Source organism: Melanaphis sacchari, unplaced genomic scaffold (assembly GCF_002803265.2).
Source record: "Melanaphis sacchari strain LSU unplaced genomic scaffold, SCAv2.0 Contig0_pilon_pilon, whole genome shotgun sequence".
Lineage (NCBI taxonomy): Eukaryota > Metazoa > Arthropoda > Insecta > Hemiptera > Aphididae > Melanaphis > Melanaphis sacchari.
The window spans coordinates 22566041-22589011 of NW_020270366.1; the positions used below are offsets into that span (position 1 = coordinate 22566041).

Genomic DNA, 22971 nt, shown 5'->3' on the forward strand with positions numbered 1-22971 from the left:
CCATCGGTATTTAAACAGCTGTACAGTTGTGCTTTTAAGTAGGAACAATGCGCCTGCTGGCAGGAACCCGTTGTCCTTACTCCTTAATGGAATATTTTTGAAAATTTAACAGGGTAACACATTTTTACTTTTGAGTTATTAGTTACAACACAATTTCTAAAAAATACAAATCTTTAACTATTTTTTTCCCCAAAAATGCACGGCAAATCGAATTACTCCTTTTTCTTTACGTTTGAATTTGAATTAAATTTACTCTATCAACTTTGACTCAACTTTTTCGATCTTAAAAACTTATATGTTGTATTTTTTAACAGTCTGCCTTTTATTTTACATATTTCCATGTTATTTAATATAATTTATTAGAACTTCAATTTGTTCTCAATCACTCAATTCTTAAGATAAGAAAATACTTTATAATTCAGTTGTTTAAAAAAACAATGAAATTAACATTTTAACTCTAAAAAAGGGTTTTCAAATGTGGTTTTGCCTGCGTGTGTGGGAAAAATGTTTAACAGTTTGATTTTTCTAAATCCTAAATAGTTACGGTAATATAAATATTATAATAATTATCTCTAATGAACAAGTAACATTTAACACGTATGTGATATTCACTTATGATTTTTGTTTTTGACATTCAATTTTAAACGCAAGTAAATGTGATTGGTGGAAATAGGGAAGCTCAGCAGATTTCATAAAATATCTAAAATTTTCTAAATACAAATAAAAAATGTATTATAATAATTTCTTATATTACCTACAATATTATCTATAATGTCCATAGAAATATACATACCTATTACCTACCTACAATACCTATAGAATATTTTCATATTAAAAATGGTTATTGAAAAAAAAAATAGTAATAACTACTAATTAATTAACAGTACTTGATTTCCAAATATAATGATACTTTATTGATATTGTGATAGCCATGGTGATGAGTACAAAGCGGGGGCTTTCCTTATTGGCGATTTTTTTCTATTATTTTACAACGATTAAGATTCGAAACACACGCTTCGTGCAGCTTCCTGGCCTTCCGCGGAACATACACGCGATGTCAACCGAGGTCATGTCTATTGAAAACAAGAACTGCAAACAAACGTCCGTCGCGTGTATCGATGAATTCACCTCGTACCTATATAAGTACACTAATTTTTTTAATTATTCGAAATACTCTTACGAGAATTATACTTGGTATATCATTATAATATTCATGTCTATATACTCCGCAATAACTGGGTGCATTTTACAACCATTAGTTATTACATGAGATTCTATCATCACAAATATGTACCTTTAATATTATATTAAATTGCCACTTCATAATAACTAGTTCGCAATACATAGATAGGCTGATAACCTATGCTTAAAGCTCTCTAGTGAATAGTTATATCATTGATAACATTTTTTTTTTTTTTAGTTGATATAATTTATGGTTTTACCTATTATAAAGACATGCATAGATAACCCATTATGGCATTATATACTGCTGTATAACTAGATAAATTTCAAAATCGATTATAATTGATAATGTATATTATTATAATATTATTTAAATTATATTTTATCTATTATTGTCCTACTCCGTTTGGCATTAAACATGAAAAGTTAAAACATATAATGAATTAATTGAATATACATTTTAGTTATATCTACATAGAGGTAGTACCCATACCTATATGATGAAATTGAAACGTTTAATACTCAAGATAGTCTTATTCTAGATAAACAGACTTTTCCTAAATCCCGAATTTTCAAAAAAACCATTTTATGTAAACAAAAATCTTGAATTAATTTTATTTATTTAAAAATATTATAATTATAGGAGAATAAGTAAATATATAGTGAGTATGTAATATTTATACAATAAACTTTAGTTGTCTTTTATAGATCAACAATTTTACATCGTTTGAATGTTTAAAAAAATTATTTAAATTTAATAAAACTATAATGTAGTACTAGTCTGATAAAGACCTATAGATTATTATATTATTATCGATTATTATGGATAATATACCTTCTTATCATATTACTTAAGATTATAATTTTCTTCCTGAACAAATATGTTTATTATCCTAAAATATTTTATGTTATTAAATCATGCCTAATTAATAAATAGTATTTTTTATTTAACTTTAATATGTTTTTAATATTATTATACATCAATTAATATTTAAAACCATAGTAGCTACCTATTTACACGATCACAAGTTCGTTTTATTAGTAGGTAACTACTAAGTATTATGTAGGTAATAATGTAATATAATATATTAATATATATGTATAGTAATTACTAATTACTAATTAGTATTTTAAAAATATTGTAGTTTCTGCTATAGTACCTATCTACCTATTATTTTGTTAAAAAAATATTCAAAATATTAAATTACTTCATATATTACTATAATGTATATTATTGTATATGGTGATATGCTATGCCTTATTATTTGTCAATTGTCACCGTAGTCGCAATAAATTGGATAGAAAATCTGATTCATTAAAAATAAATCATTTCAAAATATTACAAAATATAATACGGGAAACATTTTTAGTCACAATAATTATAAATTATTATAATTATTAATTATTATAATTATTTTCATATAAAATTACAAATAATTTATTGTTTAACTATAGGTATTTTTTAATCCACTAGAAATATGTAAGTTTTATTTTTTTGATGTCGTTTCCATAGTAGATATCTATTTTCTTGTATATGTACATCAATCGTATTATATGATCAACAAAAACTGTAACCAGAAGTCCTCGGATGAAATTCGATCGGTAAACTCACGTTTAAAGTATTTTATTCCAAAACAACTATGTCTATAAAATAATATAGATTTATTATTGAACCATCTTACTTCTTTAAGTTTTAGTGTTGTATCTACCTAAAAGCACGTTACCCTGGATACACCGGTAAAAAGCTCTTAACACGCAAGTATACGTCCTGTATTCGGTGCCATGTAGGAATGTTTGACTATTATTCGTACACATCTTGCGCAATGAAACACTAAAATACTCATACATTAACTGCTGCCGATTATGTCGTGTAAATCGTTTAATATATGTGTAGTTTTAGATATTTTAGACGTAAGTATCATTAACTTGTTATGCCATCAATATATTTATATCATTATTTACTATTTTATTATGGTTTTTATGAGAAATTAAGCAAAGTAAATCAACAATATTAAATATATATACTTAACTATAGGTCACATGTCCCGGTGTATGCATATGTCCCAAAGGAATGATATATCTCGATATTTGGTTGTTCGGATGTAACAATAGCACATCATATGTAGAACCCAAATTTCCTTTAACTTTCAACGAAACATTTAACTTCCACAAAGTAAAACATTATTAATTCCATATTTTAGTCATTTTTATCTATTTTTTTTTTTTTTTTTAATTATCTGTTTGATGTTATAGACCTTTGCAAAACTCTCAAACTTGAGAGATATTCAAAAATCTTTAGAAGAAAAATGCATAAAAATAGCATTAGTGCAAGCCTACAAAAAGAAACAAGTCACTTTAGCCACATATAGTTCCTATGTCGATGAAGTATTATATCCTGAACGTAGTCGGTTGAATAAAAATGGAGAAATGGCATTGCTTATGAAAAATGAACCTTTATTTCCGGTTAGTATATGTATAACGAATATATTAATTATATTTAAATAATTGTTCAGATAAATGTTCAAATGTAATAAATCGTTTTTAAAGTAATAATTAGCATTTATACTATAATATTTTTTTAAACATATTACTTATTTTAAAACCATTTTAAACAATGTTTACTTAATTCGTTTTTTTATAATCTAGTAAAAAAAATACCTTTAAAATTAACATAGGAACGTATAATAGAAATTTCCCCATTGAAAAATCAACGTCAAAAAAATATTCTCATCCCATTAATATTAAGTACATATGATAAAAATTTGTATATTAAATAATATATTAATAACATTTTAAAATTTTAACACTTAACTTGTCTAAAATTTAAAAAAAAACCTACTAGAGGAAATTTATCTTTAAATAGGACAATAGATCTGGTATATTGACTCAAGTATTAAAAATAACAGAGTAAAATGGATAATTATTTTTAACTTACTATGTTAGGCGTTTATAAGAACGAAATTACATACACGATTTAACATGTTTACAAAGGTAACCTTCCATCCCTTGACTTTGTCCTATTAATTAAAATATTATGCTATTTGTAAATTAATTGTAAACAATTACGAATTGATTTTTAAAATTTACATAAATGTTATTAAAATATTATAATCAAAAATTATTACGGGGTCATTTCACGCAACCGTAACCACCCCAAAAGTTTGTTCGATTAATTTGAAAAATATATAATTATTTTTCAAATTTTATTTATACTCAAATTTGCAAATCTACATTTTTATTAGGCTAGTTTATACATTATTTTTTGAATTTAATATCTATATAGTATATACTTATATTAATAGTTGTATTTAAAGACCAAATAAAAATATCATCTAATTCCTGTGTACACCGTTGTCTATGAAATTTGCAAAATTTAAATTTTTCGTTCTTTTTGTTTAGCTTAAAAATTAGTTATGTTTAACTTTATTAATTATGATATTTATCTACTAGTTTTTGAATAATTAAAAAAGTAGAGATCATTGTTTACATCATAATTGGTATAATGAACAACGTGCATAATACGTGATGATATTTAATTATAATAATAATAACAATGATTAATCACAGGGAACTATTTCGCCGAAAATTACTCTGGTCACCAAGACCAGTGTTACAGAACAAATAAACGTAATTTTACTTGCAAATCATAGCTCATCTCAATATTTAGAAACGCAAAATCAGTCAAACAGAATGAAAAGAGTTCATCACTCTAAATTGATAAATTCACCGTGTTCACATAAAACAGAAAATAGGTTATATAATATACGCAATTTTAGCAATACACTTTTATTTTATTTTATTTCTTATCAATATTGCTTTAATATAGGACAACTAACGATGATAGAAATATTAATTCAGATACAGACACAGACAGTCTACTATATTGCTCAAGGGGAATAAAGGTAATATCAATTTAAATTTATATTTCTATAAAGGTATTAGATATTAGTTTATTATCAATAATATATATTAATGTATTCAATTAAATTATGCTACCAGTAAAGTTGGCAATTAAACTACAGGAACTGGTACCTTGTATTTTTTTGGTTCTGATTTTGCTTCTAGTTCCTATACCAAGCTATTTCTTTTTCTAAAAGTTCTGGTTTCTGTTTCTACTTTTGTAAAATAATTTAAAAAAATTAAAGTATTGTTATAAAGTTACTATTTAATAATTAAATAATGTAGGTAGGTATATTATATTATCTATAAAAATAAAACAGTCATTTAAATTCAAGACTTACGAACAATAAACAACTAAACAAAAGTAATATTAGTTTATCAAAACTTAATCCTTATGCTCGAAAAAATAATCACAGAAGTACAAAATCATTTATTTCGTATTAAAATATATGGGTTCCTGTTAATTATTTGAAAATATTTCATTTCGAACAAGTTCCAGTCTTTAGATTAAAGCATTATAATAAATCTATGATAAAAAATATAATTGGGAGGATTTGATATATATTGCATATATTATTTACACATATAATATATATTTTTATATAAATAGTTTATTAGCACCTTCAACGATAAGTATATGTATAAACTATGCATATAACATATAATATGCTAATTTAACGGTGGTCAAAGTAGGATGGATACGATATGATGTCACATTAATATTTTTCATTGACATTTAATTTATACTAAGTAGATACCTATTTTGTTTCAAAATGTTATACTTCATTAATTATTATTAAAAATTAAAGTTATCTATATTGCCACATTGGTAGGTATACCTACTTAGATTAATAATAGTATATAAATAAAAAAAGACAAAAAAGAAAACTAGGTGATACCTATTATCATTTATCACAATATTTCTTAGAGCTCAATTAATTTTAAAATATTTATAAATTCTCCTTGTACTTAAAATTATAATTTTGTTTTTCATAAGGTTACCTTTTTTTAAATAAGTATAAATTCTTAGCAAAGTACCTATATTAGAAGTTCATACAATCAAATATAAAGTAAAAACTTAAAGGGAATTTAATGCCGTAGTACAACAAAATACCACCTAACATCAAACCATAATTTATAATTAATCCAGGTGTTTGGTCGCAACCGTAAGTTGCTTAATTGTTTTATCATTAGAAATATGATAACAAAATATTAGGTATTTTAACTACCCAATACCTATAATCTATATAACATTTCTAAAATGTATTTCCGTGTATGTTTTATATATAAAAAAGAATATTCTATTACATAAATGAACACTTTTTAGAGACGAATAAATATATTTATTGAAATAAATTAGTGTTTAATTTTTTAAATATTAGAAATATTATCATGCGCACATACTTGTACGCTTGTCAATTGAATAAGATTAGTAGCGGTGCGAGAAGATTTTTATGAGACATTTTTCTCACAACTAAAATGGTGGGAAGGTACCTATAACAACTAATGTACTAATGCGTTCTAAAAAAATATTATGTAGGTACCTACTTTGTATTTATACAACATCACTACTTTTTGTATACTTTAGAATGTTTGGATTAGAATTTAAAATTTAGATACCTAATACTTATTAATATCTTGGATCATAAACTATAATCTATATGAACATTAAATCGTTTAATTTATCATACTAAAAATAATAATAATACCGATAATTAGTATTTAATATTATTATTATCAACATGTGGTTATTATTACCATAGACTACTATTATGTGTGAATAAATTTGATAATATATTTTAATAAGTGCCGGGTGGTGAGAGGAAAAACCTAGGTTAAGGTATGTGCAAATAAATTAAGCGGGTCGTAGCCCGGGGGTGATGCAACTAACATTTTTTCCTGTCTCATTGAAAGAAAAGTTTGTACTTTATACTGCCACTGAATAAGTCAATTATTAATAATGCTTTTGTACTTGGATACTAAGTAACGCAAAAGTAATACCAATATAGAATCTAATGAGTAAACACTAAACAGACGTTTGTCATCACTTGAGACTGTTTTTTTAAAGAAATTGGTGGTAGATGTATATATTTAAAGAGTGCTGTAAATTGACTGAACCTAAGTTCTTGTTATTTATTATACATAAGTAATTTATTGTTTGTTTAGTACCTAATTAGCATATTTTATGTCTATTCTCTATAACATTAACCCTTATTAATCATGAGAAACATTGTATATATTTATTTGGGTATAACACAAAATAAATATAATATTTAGTGACAGAAAATATGCCAATAACTATACTTTAACGGTTAACGGGTTTGAATATTTGACCATTATATTTTTAAGACTGATGATCTGAATATTATCTAATTTTAAATGTTTTGCTGCGTTATTATTAATTTCAAACTATTTTCTCAATAATAAACTACGTAATTTATAGTAAAATTGTAAACATTTAATACTACAAATATTAATGATTTATGAACACACATCATATAATATATTGTGTTATAGGCGCAGGTACGTTTTTAAAATTCAAACATTCTAATTTTATATATTATTATTGTAAATTCCTATATCATAACAGATTAATAGGTAGGCTTAAAAATAAAATGATAGATATACTTATGAAATATGAACTATAGATTAAGTACATCTATTACAACCATTTTTTAAATTACTTATTTATTGTTAGGGACTTTGTATGGATATTAAACCTCAATTTTACAATGTGTAGGTATCTGATATATTGAGTGATATTTTTAATATGTTGATTATTAATAGTTTATAGATATATAAGTTTATAACGCATCCATATCGCTTATTTTAAAAATTACTTCGACCATTGTCCATTTATAATATTTTATGTAGGTACATTTCTTACCTATAATTAATACCTATTATTTATTAGACCAATAACAACATAATGGATTTGAAATGTCGTTTAAAACAATCTTGCAAACACTGTAAGTTAAAATATATATTTATTTAACATTTTGCTATATTAATAATATTATACTGTAACGATGAAGGTGAAGATGAGAATAAATCCAAAATAAACGAGCATATAAATGAAAACAGGTAAATCAATAAAACAACATTTTTATTAAAATAATTATATAGCCTTTTAGGCAAGTATCTACTACCAGTACTACCTATTATGTGACTATGTATAAAGCTAGAAACTAATTACTAACTAGTTAAAAAGTTTAAGGTGAAGTTATTTTTTCAATGATTTTTAACTTACTATTTAAAAAATAACTAAGTAGTTAAATTATTAGCCTTAGTTGCTTTTGGTTAAAAAAGTTTTAATTTTACTTAATTATTTTCTGTACCTAGTTGAAGTTAATTATGAAAAGTTAAAAACATATTTATATACAAAATTATTTTCATTAAATATATTGGAACTGTCACATAACCAGCTTAAATAACATTTATAATGTATAATACCACATTAGGTACTTTAAAGTGCTTTTGTAGAGTTTGAGATTGTATATTACAAGTGGTCAACTAATAAACAAAAGAAAAGAATCTATAGATCAAACCAATAGCTGATTACGACTTTAAATATACTTTATTATTAAAATGTAACCAATGATTCTTGTAATTTAAAATTTTTATAGTTCTCCGATAAATAATACATGATAAATAGCTTTTTCTTAAAAAAAAATAATAATAATAAATAAATAAATAAATAAATAAATAATAATGCTTGGGTATGCTTACTGTTCATTGTTGAGCTAAGCTGACTACACCAAAACTTTAATGTTTTCCAATTAATAACTTTACGCTTTTAACTTAATTAAGTTAATGTTTATCTAAAACATTTTTACTTAAATTAGTTTATATTTTAAAATAACTTAAACTTAAATTAAAAATTAAAATACATAATTAAATAACCCATTTGTGGCTTAATATAGTAGCTAGTGCTATATTTATCTGGTATACAGTTTTATTAAGTAGTTGAACAAGTATATTATCTATTGTTTTACCTAATAAAAATTTAAATAATATAAGACTATTTAAACTTACGTGTGCCTACCTATTTTAGAGATTGTAAAAATACTAAGGAGTGTTTAAATTTGAAACATAAATCTTTGGATAATGATGAATGCGAAAATACAGGAACTACATCAAATAAATTTGGTAAAAATATGAAAGCAACATTCAACATGAGAGCACATAACTATAAGTGTTATAAATCAAAGTTAAATAATAGTATGTAAAATTTTAATTTTTAGCTTAAAACATTTTAGAAAAATAACAAATTGTTTATGTAAAAGGCAGCAGTACAAATGAATCGATGAAAACAAGGTAATTATAAGGTATTTTTAAACATAAATGTATACACTATTCTCGTTTATACCTATTTAAATTGTTAATAAAAATATTTTTTAGTGATGAAGATTCTATATTAAATGAAGAAAAAAAAACGAAAAATTGTGTAATACTCAAAAATTCAGGCGAAGAACCAAAGAAAATAAATCCTAAGATTAAAGCTCGTTTACATTTGGATGTGTATCATTGCAAATGTGGCATGCCTGACTGTATGTTAAGCCCTTCCTGGTAAAATAATTGAATTTCAACATTTTATTTTGTGTTAATCAGTATTAATAGTTAATATATTATCTGCTAATTTAAAAATTAAAATATATTAAACAAAATTATTGTTGTAGAAAATTATTTTTAAATAGATATGTAGACATGTAAACATGTAGTACCTACTAAATGTTTAATGATAGTATTTTTATGCTTTAATCTAACCAACATTAACACAACTAACGATAATAAAATGAAGGGGTTGCTAAAATTATTAAAATTAATTAGGCTTTTTCAGATAATAAAAATGTTATAGATAAACGGAACTTATATATTTCTCGTATAAAGCAACTTTTACTGCAAAATATAATGCTGATAATTCTACTGTTTAGTGTTTTTATTCCAGTATAAAAAAAATCCAACAAAATAAAATATAAGTGTATTAACAACAGTCTATAGTATTATACATCAAAAACACAAAATGAATAGATTTAATGTCTTTTAAAAGCTTTTAATTTTCTTTGTGTGAAATACTATAACTATCCCGACCACTATGGATATTTTAAATTATAATTTGTTAAAATATACATATAATAAGCTTTATTTATAAAAATAAATCTTTACTTATAATAGTGATACCTTGATAATAATATATCGAAATTTAATTTATTAAGTCACAAACGTTAATGACATCATTATATTTAAAGAGGATTAAGGTGACAAATTTTATTTTAATTTGCAAGTAATATTAAGTTATAAAAATTAACTGTTGTTTTAAAATTTAAATTTAAAAAATGGTTCTACGATAGTTTAAAATAATAATTATAATAATAAACAGGTAACAGTAATAACTAATAAAAATAACTGTAAAAAATGTGTATTGCCATTAATTAAAAAATAAAATAATAAATAATGAGTGTGTTAACTTGTTAATACGTATCAATGCATAATGTTAGAAAAAAACTGTGTTATGTATTAAAACGTGTTTATAGTTATTTAAATAAGTAAAATATTATAGTTTAAAAAAAAATTTCCTCGAAAGTATAAAAATAAATATTGCTTATCTCGTAATTAAAAACCAAATATTATTAAACTATCATAAAAATATAAAAATTAAATTAATTGTCATTAAAATATTTTATGATACCTATTACTTATTCAATGCTGTTTGGAAAAAAATTGAGCCATAAATCCTTATTATGGGTACTGGCAAGCTGGTATTGTGTTATAACGACTTGTAAATGTAATTTATTGGAGGCTATATAAAACGTTAAAAGAAATTAATTTACATCCAAACAATACGTCAAATTTTTATGACTTGTATGAACAAAATGTCATAATCGTTCCTATCACGGGCGTATAGATGTCCCAATACATGAACACCGGCTACTTAGCACCTAATAATGCCGGTAAAAACAATTAATTCGTTGTACATCGCAACCATTGAAAAAAAAGAACAAACCATTGCAATAACATCAACGTTAACCGCAACGGAATTTTTGGAGATTGATACCGTTAAACTGACACAAAATTACATATCTAAATAATCCAACTACGAACATTGAAATTATCGTGGAATTGTCCACAATATCTACCCCTACTGATACGTCGAAGTTCATCATAATCAAACGTAGTCGCTTTCAATTATGATGTCCAGAGAGTTAGAAATTGAAGTCAATATTTCCTCTTGAATCTCACTTGAAGCAAAACAATCTTTTCACTTATTTATCTTATTAGTTTCAGCGTCACTGTGCTATATCAAAGAATATCTACTCCCATACTCTCCTGTTTATACCTTTATTTGTTCCATCTCCATCACTAATTATTTTAATAACACTCCACCATCATTCATTGTATAATTTATAAGCGATCTGTTATTACAAATTTTGATTTTATTATAATTAACCGTCACCATGGTATATGTATAAACCTTCTAAATTATTTTCCTTGCATTTCGTATCGTAGTATTGATTGCTTGGGTATAATAGGTATCAAATCTTAGATTTTTAATTTTGAGTTTTATTTATAATTTCTTGGTTTGATACACTGTAATAATAATACATAAATAATGAAATAATGATATAACTATATTTTATTTTTATAAATATGACCATATGATATTTTTAAGGTTCTTTAAATTCTAATAAATATTTCACAAAATGTCTCTAAAAAGAAACATTGGAACGAAGATTTGGCCTCCACATCACCTTTTTATAACTTTTTTGATTTGGAATGAACTGTATCATAACTATCTTAACACTAGCCTAGTATTTATGGCTAATAAGATAAAAATATATGAAATAATCTTGAAACACATTACCAATTAATAATTACTATTAATAATAATTTCTGTGTATAACTTTTGGTAAACATAGGAGGAATATATGCAATGAAGTGAACAGGAAAGACACCATAGGAGATGCAATTAAATATCAAGTATCTTTGAGAAATTACTATAGGAGACTTTACGAAGAGACCACAAATCAACTTGGTAGACATCTACAACTACTCTGATTCTACAACTTTCCATAGTTTTTAACTTTAAAAAAATAATTTTAAGAATTTAATATGTAATATTTTATTATGTAAAAAATACTAAAATAAGTAATAATATTTATTAAAAAAAAATTACTTATAGACTAGGTATTGATGTTCTTAAAATCATAAGTTATATCTTATTTGACATACATATGATCAAACATTGTATATATCATATTATACTGTATATTAAATACTTCAATTTTTTTGTAATTATACTATATAGTACTTAATTTTTCATATTTTTGTATTACAACTTGACAATAATTTTAAGATATAAATAATTAGTCTGAAATGCACCAACTACTTTGTCTAGTATAAATTGTATAATAAACGATTAGAACATTGAAAATATGAGAAATTTGTGATAGAGAATACTCTTGAGGCAAATATCAATTAAATCGGTAGATTTTTTTTTTTATCTGTTGCTGTAATGGCAGTAAATAATAAAATTAATTTAAGTTTAAAATTGAATACTTAAACAAGCTAGTTATTTTAATCAAAACAGTAAAAACATATAATATATATAAAACTTTAGCAAATATAAAATGATTACTCAGCTTTAGATATTCAAAATTATTAATTTAAAAAATTGTATTAAAATATATTTACTTAGTTATAACTAATTATGATTAAAAGAAACTATCATTATATTGTTATATTAATCTTTCATATCATAATTTGTATCATGATAGAATTACTAAACAATCATGACACAAGATACATTTATCTGTCACTCGTCAGTGTTAATACTTGTGTAGTTATGTGTACAATTTTAAATTAGTACCTACATCTATTTCATAATAATAACTATTTTATAACAGGTTTCATAATTTTTATTAAAATATGTTTGAAATAAACAAAAAATTTTCATACTTAACAGTAATTAGTTAAATCTCAAATTATTTATTTATTTTTACAGATGAAAGAATCATTAACTCAATTAGTTATTACCTATATAATTGTTTATAAATAAAATAATAAATTATAATTACTTTAATATTTTGTCTTTGTTTTTCATACATAATAAGTTATTTTTATTTTACTGTGGTATAAAATCTTAAAAAAAATTTAATTTAGATAAGTAGGTACATTATTTTAAGTACCTATATACCTAAAGCAAAATTAACATTTTTTTACAGACTTACATAGGTATCTTATACATTTTTTTTTTTGCATCATCTCATATGGACCTTACTAGCCATCACTGGAAATAATTAATACCTACCCTAATTGCTCAGTAATAATCTGGGTTTAATTATATTTAACATCAATCAATTCAAAATTACAATAATTCTAAGTACAATTTCCATACTTAGATAATTAAATATATGAATTCAGAATTTATAAATGTTAAAAGTAAATTACTGTTTAAAAAAGTTTAAAATGTAATTTTTTAATTGAATGAGATGAATTTTAACTGCATTAGATAATTATTAGTTATTACATTTCCTATGAAAATAGCTGAGCTAAGTACTTGGAACTTTTAGATTACTTTTTCAGACCAAAAAACATCCATAACTAAGGACGTAAAAAATATAATAATAAACAATTGTTCAGAGTAGGAATACACATTAAATATGAGTATAATGTATTCCATTATTATTAATAAAAAATAATTAATTTCAAAATCTTTATTAATTAAGTCAAATCAAACAATTATTTATACAAACATTATAATTATTAATAAGTAAATAAATAAGTACCTTAATACTGTGAAAATATATTGAATTATTATGTTTTTATATTTTTACTAAATATTTAATCTAAATATGAGTTAAAACATAATCAAAATCTTCATTCAGCTCCACCACTCTGAAAATAAAAAATTATTATAACTCGGGAGTACAATTATTATTTAATAAAATATATAGTAGAAATCATATTATAAAATAACTAAAAATTAAAATATTTATTTAATTAATTTCTACTACAATTTAATTTGCTTTCATTTACATACGTTAATAGCATTTATTTCAGCATCCTCCATCATTACTCTTTTAAATTTTGTAGGTATTTGATAGTCTTCTATTGTTTGAACTACACCAATTGCAGAAGGTGACGACGGGGTTGACTTAGATTTATCTGTAATATTAAGATTAAATTAACATTTTAAGATCCTATGGTCTTCTATCAATATGCCAATTTTATAATATTGTAATTTTAGGTTTATAGTTTACATTTCAATGACTAATATTATCAATTTAAGCAAGCAATTTCAGATTGAATTTTGTAGCAAAATTTTAACTAGGCCAATATAACTAATAAGTAATAGATACTGTTGAATTAAAGCCAGCCATCATTGAAAATTTGCCAAATGAAAACAAAAAATAATGTTAAGAATATTCCTAAAGAAAATTAAAAAATAATAATTACTAGGGCTGAGAATCTCAAGGCGTTATTCTGAATAATCAAAGAACTGAGTGAGTCACTAATACATAACTAAACAATTAAAAATGAGTTGATCATTTTTTGAAAAAATAGGTAATGATTTTTAGTTTTATTTACTTAACTACCCAAGTTTATCTAAAGCAATCATTTTGATGTAGATACTTTTAAAATGCTTACTAATTACAATTATTATTATATTATAATAATATTTACATACTTATCTCTGGAACACCATGTCGAAACTGGATTAATGGCTGATGAGGTTTTACAGTCTAAAAATATTTAAAAGATAATTTTAATATTAGATAATATCTACCTATAACATGACAGGAAGTGTGATTTTTTTATATCATAATTACTAAGGCAACAAAATCTTGTATAATATAAATTTGTTTTGAAACATATGAACCTATTTTTTTTTTTTATAAACCCCAAATTCTATTGTAAATCAAATTAAAAAGTTTAGTAAAATACCCACATTTAAACAACTATTTATTTATTTAATTGATACATTTTTAATTAAGTAAATAAGTTTGCACTTTAAATTTATATATTCTAACAGATCGCAGATAATTTCCTCTTCAACTATTTTCATTATAATAAGACATCTTTTACGATACATTTTTCCCCATATTTTTAAAAGTTAATATTTTTTTTAATATGAAACAATTTTTTTTTTTATTTAAATATTTTCATAAATATAATAAACTATAGATGTATATTTTTAATCATTGTCTACTTGAAATAATAAAAACCACTATTAAAATAATAAGTGATATTTAAAATAAGTACTATAATACATAATATGATACATTTTGTAAAAAAATTTGATTTCTGATTCATTTGTTATTCTTAAATACATATTTTTAAATCTTTATTCTTATTTATTTATTAATTGTTTGTAAAAACTATACAGGTTTGAATACTAAAAAAATTAATAAATGCTAGTGAATTTGATCCCCAGAGTACTTCAATAAACATTCAAATATTTAGATGCTGAGATTTTATCAAACTTTTATATTCATTATTGAAACTTTCGCTTATATTATATTTTGTTCTACCTATGTTTTTCTTTGAAGTATATGTACATTCCATGAAAAAAAAGGAAATAATGGAGAAAATCACCAAAATACCAAATAATTTATTTGATTTTGTAATTGTTCTCTAGTTATTTCTAAATTCTATTGACGTATGTTCTATCAAACTAAAACAATAGTTTATCAACATAATTAAGGTCATTTGATAAATCATACAATACAGATACACCCATGTCTTAAACATAATTTATTATTTTAAATAGAATATGATCAAAAGTATACATCTGTAATTTATTGTATGAATGGAAATATTTGTATATCTATCTTTAGGTAAAATTAGATTCTAAGACAAAAAAATAAAATAATTTCATATAATAAATAATAAACTTAAAAAAAAATTTGTATCAAAAAATGTATCCTAAAAGGAAAAATACTCGTATGTCTTAAAAAACTAAAAACAGTCAGGGGGAAATAAATGTTTATTTACAACTTTGTTTATGCTTACGTGATTTGAATATAATTTTTCAAACTTTTTTACAGGTGCCTTCTACTTGAAAATTTAAGTAAAGGTACCGAAAATGGTAGTAAGATAAAAATCAATTTTAGGTATTTCATATTTTTGTATTTGTAATCACTTAATAGTGGGTACATAGTTATGTTTTTACAAGTTTCATTAATTTTTAATGCGTAAAATAATATCTAATCCTGCCCAATAAAATTTTTGTTAAAATTTTCATAAAATATTAAAAGTTTGTTGAAACGTACTTGATAAAACCGTACAATCATTTTAGTGTTCATGACTGATAAAGTTTATTTATTAGCAGCCTGCAGGAAAAGATGGAGTCAAAAAACGTTTTGAATCTACTAAAAAATAAAAATTTTAAGAAATATCACTAAACAAGACAAAATTTAAACAATAATTTTTACGAAATAACGAGTAGAAAAATTATCAAAAAGACAGTATCCATAACTTACTATACTTGACTCTACCAATATAGGATAAACACAACCAACGTCTACAGTAGAATTACAGAATATCAGAATTCAGAATATTAGAAAAAATAAAAACTAAGAAATCAAAATGGTAAATTAGTAATATATTTTGATAACAGTCACCACACACGTTCCGTCGCTAATCAGCTGCTGAAACTCTGCAGATGTTTAGATCAGTCCACAGGTACGTATGATAATATTGTAAGATAAATAATATCTTAAATCGTGGTAGCAAACTAGTAACCATAGTTGAACTGTATTTTATTTTTTATTTTTATTGAAAATAATTACGTGGTTGCTACCGAGATACGCATTATCATTTATCAACGTAAACATTCGCGTAGTTATAGTCACTGGTCCGCCAGTCAGCACTCAGCATTCGGCAACCGCCAACTCTTACGTCTACGTGCCAACTGTCAACTGCCAACCGATCATTGCCATTTGCCAGTTGCCACGTCCAGTTTAGTAAGTTTAGTGAGTTTATTTTAGGACGAATTACGAACTTTGGCGGTGTTTACGTACACAATACACAGAGGAATTTTCGTTTTTATCAATGCTATTCGTAAAATTTGAAAAGATGACATTTGCGTTTTGAATTTTTTCATCGAACGATGTCTCCGCCACCAAATTGCCGGTGTTTCGACAAATGGTCCACGATCAAGAGATATCTATAATTGGACCTCAGTAAGCTACAAATACTACGAGTCAAGTATATGTAATAGTAGTTTAATGACCGAACAAAAAGAAGAAATAAATTTAGAAATACAAGTAGAAACGATGCAGACCAGTCACAGTCGCAAATCTAGTTTAAAAGTGATCACTTTAGTGACGCTAACCCTTCAAAATGCCATGGTTGCACTCAGCATGCGCTATGCTCGAACTCGGCCTGGAGATATGTTCATATCTTCTACCGCTGTTGTCATGGCTGAAGTATTCAAGCTCTCTGTTTGTTTAGTACTAGTATATCACACAGAATCGCTCTCCTGGAAACATTTCATATCGTTACTAAATAATACAATTATTAAACAACCGATCGACACACTGAAAGTTTGTATACCATCTCTAGTATATCTGATACAAAACAATTTACTATACGTCTCTACTTCAAACTTAGATGCAGCTACTTATCAAGTCACATATCAACTTAAAATATTTACTACTGCTGTTTTTTCAGTGTTGATATTGAAACGTAAACTATTCCGACATCAATGGATTGCATTAATAATTTTAATTTTAGGTGTCATTCTTGTTCAACTAAATAATTCAACTGACAAAACTCAAAAAATTTACCCTAATCAAAATCGAATAGTTGGATTAGTTGCAGCCCTCATCGCATGTTGTTTGTCTGGATTTGCTGGAGTTTATTTTGAAAAAATACTGAAAGGAGCTGAAATATCAATATGGATGCGAAATATCCAATTGAGTTTTGTTTCTATCCCGTTAGGTTTTATAATGTGCTTTATTACAGACTGGAAAAATATCAATGATAAAGGTTTTTTTTTTGGTTACGACCTCTACATAGCCTATTTGATAGGCTTACAAGCAGCTGGAGGACTTATTGTAGCTATGGTTGTAAAATATGCTGATAATATATTAAAAGGATTTGCTACTTCCTTAGCAATTGTTGTTGCGTGTGTTTTCTCAATGTACTTCTTTGATTTTACAATAAGTATTCAGTTTGTTGTAGGTACAATGCTTGTAATGTGTTCAATATTTTTATATAGTTATACCAAGCAAAAAAAATCACCAAACTTAAATACCACACAAAGAGCTTAATGCTATATATTCAAATTATGATGATGATTTTTTTGAGCAAATAACTTAATACTGTGAGATGATTAATTTTTTATAGTAACATATTTGTATATATTATATTGTGTATAAATATTGATAGTTTATATAAATTTAAAAAAGATTCTACTTAAAATATTTCATACAAAAATCATGTTTGTTTAAAATTTTTATAATTGTAATATTATACCTTATTTTTACTTTACCATTTTAAATTCTTAGTCAAATAATTATTTATTTTTTTTTATATATATAATATATTTAATGTTGCTTAAAGTAATAAATTGTGGTATCAAATGAAAATCTTATAAAACATTTTTTTTTAAATGTATTTTTATACATATTTGTATTTATTATCTACAATTAATAACACAATAATCTATTAGCTATAATATTTATTTTATGTTTAAGTATTGTTTTCATATATTATTTATATCTTTATTTATTATATTCTTTATATTAAATTGACATCCTACCGATAATTATTAGATTATTATATAGATATAAATAAATATACTCTTCTACTTAAGTTATCATTGTTATATTATGAGTCATGATCTATGAATGTAATATTTACATCAAATATTTATTACTTTTTATTATACTTGGAATATTTTAATTCCTTTAATATTTTCTTTGGAAATGTTATCATTATAACTTAAGATTACCAATTTCATAATATAATTAACATAAATATTATAATATTTGTATTTTGTATCTGTTAATTGAATAACCTCTTAACTATAATTCGTTTTGGATACAACCCTTTTGTGACAAAATAAAAAAGATATGTTTTTACCGACAGACCATTCACTCCAAATTTACCTGGTATAATTATGATAAAATAATATATTTTTTCCTTAAATAATCAATACAATTTTATTTAAATTATAGTCAATTGTACGAATTTTTTAATAATAATAATACAAATTTACAAATTATTTTAAACAATAAGTAGGTAATAAATAGTTAATAAGAAAATATTTTTTTGAAAATTAGAAGCTTTGGATGATGATTATAGTCAATTACACTATTTTTTTAAATAATAATCAGTAATACACATTTTAATCTTCATTCTTAGTAGTTGTGAAATAATATCAATGTATCGGTATATATGCTGTATGAACATCAGACACAAATTTAGGATTTGAAGGAAGAGATTTTTTACGAACAAGGTAAATACTTTTTCGTACAACAGATACATCAGATATAGTAAAATCTGAATTAGTTATGAATTCATTAATTTATTTTAGTTATAATTTAAAATCTATAGACTTATAAAAAATAACTTTCATGCGCGACAGACATATTTTAAATATACAAATTAATCAATTTGTTAATGTAAAATGTTTATGCAGATAAATTTGGTGCAAATGGGTAACCCTCCTGTCTCCAACACCCTCTTGCATTAATTGTATTTATAGCCGGATAGCCCTGTTAATTATTATTATAATTATTATAATTTGAACAATGACAATAATCATTGATAAATATAAATTTATTTCTATGTGTAATTGAAAACACACGTAGAAAATCAAAATTAATCGTTTATCACTAAATGTCTTTCCTAAGTACCTACATGGCTACATATGTCTATGTGTTAAATTTTAGAAATCTTTAAATTCAATTAAAGATGGGTTTTAAGAATACATTTACATTGCAAAGTTTAATGGCTTAAATATAATTTTGGACTTTTGGTATTTTTCTCCTTAATTTTTGAAGTTTGTTTTTTTTTTTCTGGAATTCGTTTTATAGTTATAAAATGATACGAACCGTATCTTCTGTATAAAGAGTTCTGTGTGGGTATTAATAAAATAAAAATGAATGAGTACATAATTCGATTTCGTGGTATGGAGTGCATGGTAAATATGATGATTAATTATATATTCATTAGTGTGTGTGGTTCGTAGAATTATTCCAGAATGTAAACATAAAACAACGCACATAAACATCATGAAGTCAATAATTGGGCATACCTATCGATTTTAATCTCAAATTATTTCATTGCTAAATCAATAGATTTTCGTTCTTTCATATCGCTCTGATGATGCGAATGTACATTTCGTCGAACGCCTCAATATTGTGTTTAGAACGTTTACATTGAATACTGTGGACAACTATTTCGAAAAAGTCTAAGTCTGTTTTCAAAATTGAAACCATGCGACTATAAACTATTCAGTACGTTTGAATCGAAATGGATATATTATTAATTATTATATTCATTAACAGGAAAAACAGCCCGTTTTTGGTTCTCGTAATTGAGTGATTTACAAAGTAAAATGGACAATAACCCGTAAAACATTAAAATTAGGTAGTTTTCTTAGGAATTTATGTCATTTTCATTTTTCAATTCTTCACGCTTTAAAAACTATTCGGCAAATTATTACACAAAATCGAGTCTTGACGATAATACTAGCGCCATCTACCACTGTAATTTTAAATTTTTCTACGTAAGAACGATACATTGGCCTCACGTGTCACTTATTTTCGCCACTAGATACCGTGACCCTGTACGATTTTTGTTTATTAGTATGTTACTCATTTCTCGTACTTTACGACAGTCGACAATAATAAATGATTCATCTTTAGTCAACCTAAAAATCACACCGATTAGAAATAATTAAACGCTAAAAAAACACTTTTAATTTATTTTTTTAATTTTAATTTAATAAAATAGACGATAGTTTGTTTGTTGATAGTTGTTTGTTTAAAGTTTAAAATAAATACTAAAATATTATAAATACGCATTCGAAATGTTTTCTTCTCGTAACGAGCTTACGAGCGTATATTACTTGTTAGTGACTTAAACGATAAAATATTTGTAACTATAGTAAAACCGATAATTAAGATAAAATTGGTATTTATTTTAACAGAGTCGTGAGATGACTATCTTCGATCTATTTTGGAAGGTCGCTATAAAGGTTGAGAAACGATGATCGAACACAACCTTAACGGCTGCAGCCGTCCACATAAAAAGAAAAAAAGCTAACCAATAAACATCAACTGAATTTTTTGTTTGTCTGCATCTTCGCTATATCGTTATTTTAGGAGCCTTTACCGTTGACGGAAATTGAAAAAATATAAACAAATTATTTTAGAAAATTTGAGATTTTAATGGTTTTATATTGCATACACGGTGTATGAACAAAAATAGTATCGGTGGAGAATACTGTACAATAGAATAATCTCGGTACTTAGTTAACTCAAAAAACAGAACCGAACACTATAAAAATAAATTAATAGATCCATATAAAAATAATACTAATAGTAGATAATTAGTAATTACTAATTAATATTACTATGTTCCATTATTAAAGTTTTATACTTTTGGGAGGTTAAAATTGAAAAAATACTTAATACTTTTTAAAATAATTTGGAAAAAAGAAAAAGAAACATTAGCTTATAAATGTCTACTTGTGGCAAATATCATTGGTCAATTGATGTCAAATGTATTGGTTACTTACCGAACAGTAAATACTAAATATCGATGATTTTTATCTACATTTTTAATTTGATTAGTTACTAATAGCTATTTTTTAGTATTTTCTATTTTTCATTATCAAGATTCAGTTACCAAGTACTTTAGGTATTATTTTATAACCGCCAATTGCTGTATAATGACATGAGTGGTTCATTACATCGTTTTGTAATTTGTATATCTATTTTTCATCGCTGTACCTATTACTGTGTAAATTATTATCATAATTTACGAATCATTACACAAATTATTTAAAATTCAACAGTATAATTTGAATTTATTTATAAAATAGTTAGATTTCGTAACAAATTGAGTAATAATTATTGAAATTATCGCTTATATCATTATTGAGAGAACGACATATATATACACATGTGTAAGCTGACTCAATTTCACAATATAGAAAAAAAGTCGGAAAACAGGTAATCACTCTGTTGTATATTACTATATTAGATATATTATGCCGTGTGTACCTTATTATTTGTTAATGATTAGGCTATTAAAATAGATGTGTTAAATTTGAATTCAATGATACCTACATCATTTGCTGCATATAAAATACGATTCTGAGTAAAGACGGTCTGTCAATGTATATACTAAGTTTTTTTTTATTCTATTCATATTCTAATAATTAAAGTAATTAGTTTTACTATTTTTAACAAGGTAGGTTAAAATAAATTTTGCCAAAAACACTGCATTGGAAAAGGTTATTGTGTTTATGAATATCTCAAAAGAGTCAAAATATTTAAAAAAGTTATTATGTATAAAAAATTATAATATAAGCCATAAAAATTAGTGAAAATTTCAAGTATCTATAGTTATTCGTTTTTGAATTAGGTAGGTAGGTATACTAAAAATAAAAAAAATGCGAAGTTCTTTTACGTAATTTCATTTTTCTTTTTTTTCCTAATTATTAAATGAATTTTAGACAGTAAATGAGAATGTATCAAAAAAATCTAAAAATAAATAAGAAAAGACTGCTTAGTAGACCAAAAACCAGATAAAAAAATACTGTAGAAAAAATGGGAGATTGGTAAATAGAAATGCAACAATAGATTGGACTTTAGATAGAGAAAATGGAGAGGCTTATTAGATTAGTGGCAGCGCAGGTCCATCTAA

General features: G+C 24.2%; 3 protein-coding genes across 6 annotated transcripts; 2 read left to right on the forward strand and 1 right to left on the reverse strand.

Annotated features, from left to right (window-relative positions):
- The first annotated feature begins 2897 nt into the window (after window positions 1–2897).
- On the forward strand, window positions 2898–12201 carry LOC112595546 (spermatogenesis-associated protein 6). 2 transcript variants are annotated; one of them, XM_025340798.1, is made up of 11 exons: window positions 2898–3093; window positions 3218–3355; window positions 3436–3645; window positions 4750–4934; window positions 5009–5084; window positions 7997–8051; window positions 8118–8166; window positions 9137–9303; window positions 9369–9399; window positions 9484–9651; window positions 12000–12201. In XM_025340798.1, exons 1-11 carry the CDS (start codon window positions 3046–3048, stop codon window positions 12136–12138), a joined length of 1266 nt encoding a protein of 421 aa, XP_025196583.1. In that variant the 5' UTR covers window positions 2898–3045; the 3' UTR covers window positions 12139–12201. The 2 variants fall into 2 exon arrangements, with proteins under 2 accessions (XP_025196583.1, XP_025196593.1); XM_025340808.1 differs by having other exon boundaries at window positions 9484–9632; window positions 12000–12080.
- Window positions 12202–13885: 1684 nt separating this feature from the next.
- LOC112603939 lies at window positions 13886–16668 on the reverse strand. 3 transcript variants are annotated; one of them, XM_025352783.1, is made up of 5 exons: window positions 16566–16668; window positions 16356–16415; window positions 14771–14825; window positions 14123–14247; window positions 13886–13977 (listed from the first exon to the last, which is right to left on the reverse strand). In XM_025352783.1, exons 2-5 carry the CDS (start codon window positions 16386–16388, stop codon window positions 13960–13962), a joined length of 231 nt encoding a protein of 76 aa, XP_025208568.1. In that variant the 5' UTR covers window positions 16389–16415; window positions 16566–16668; the 3' UTR covers window positions 13886–13959. The 3 variants fall into 3 exon arrangements, with proteins under 3 accessions (XP_025208568.1, XP_025208553.1, XP_025208560.1); XM_025352768.1 differs by having other exon boundaries at window positions 16356–16451; window positions 16566–16666; XM_025352775.1 differs by having other exon boundaries at window positions 13887–13977; window positions 16356–16454; window positions 16566–16667.
- A 173-nt stretch (window positions 16669–16841) lies between these two features.
- LOC112603930 (UDP-N-acetylglucosamine transporter) lies at window positions 16842–18423 on the forward strand. Its single transcript, XM_025352759.1, has one exon. The coding sequence runs from the start codon at window positions 17313–17315 to the stop codon at window positions 18357–18359; it is 1047 nt and encodes a 348-aa protein (XP_025208544.1). The 5' UTR covers window positions 16842–17312; the 3' UTR covers window positions 18360–18423.
- The last annotated feature ends 4548 nt before the right edge of the window (window positions 18424–22971 follow it).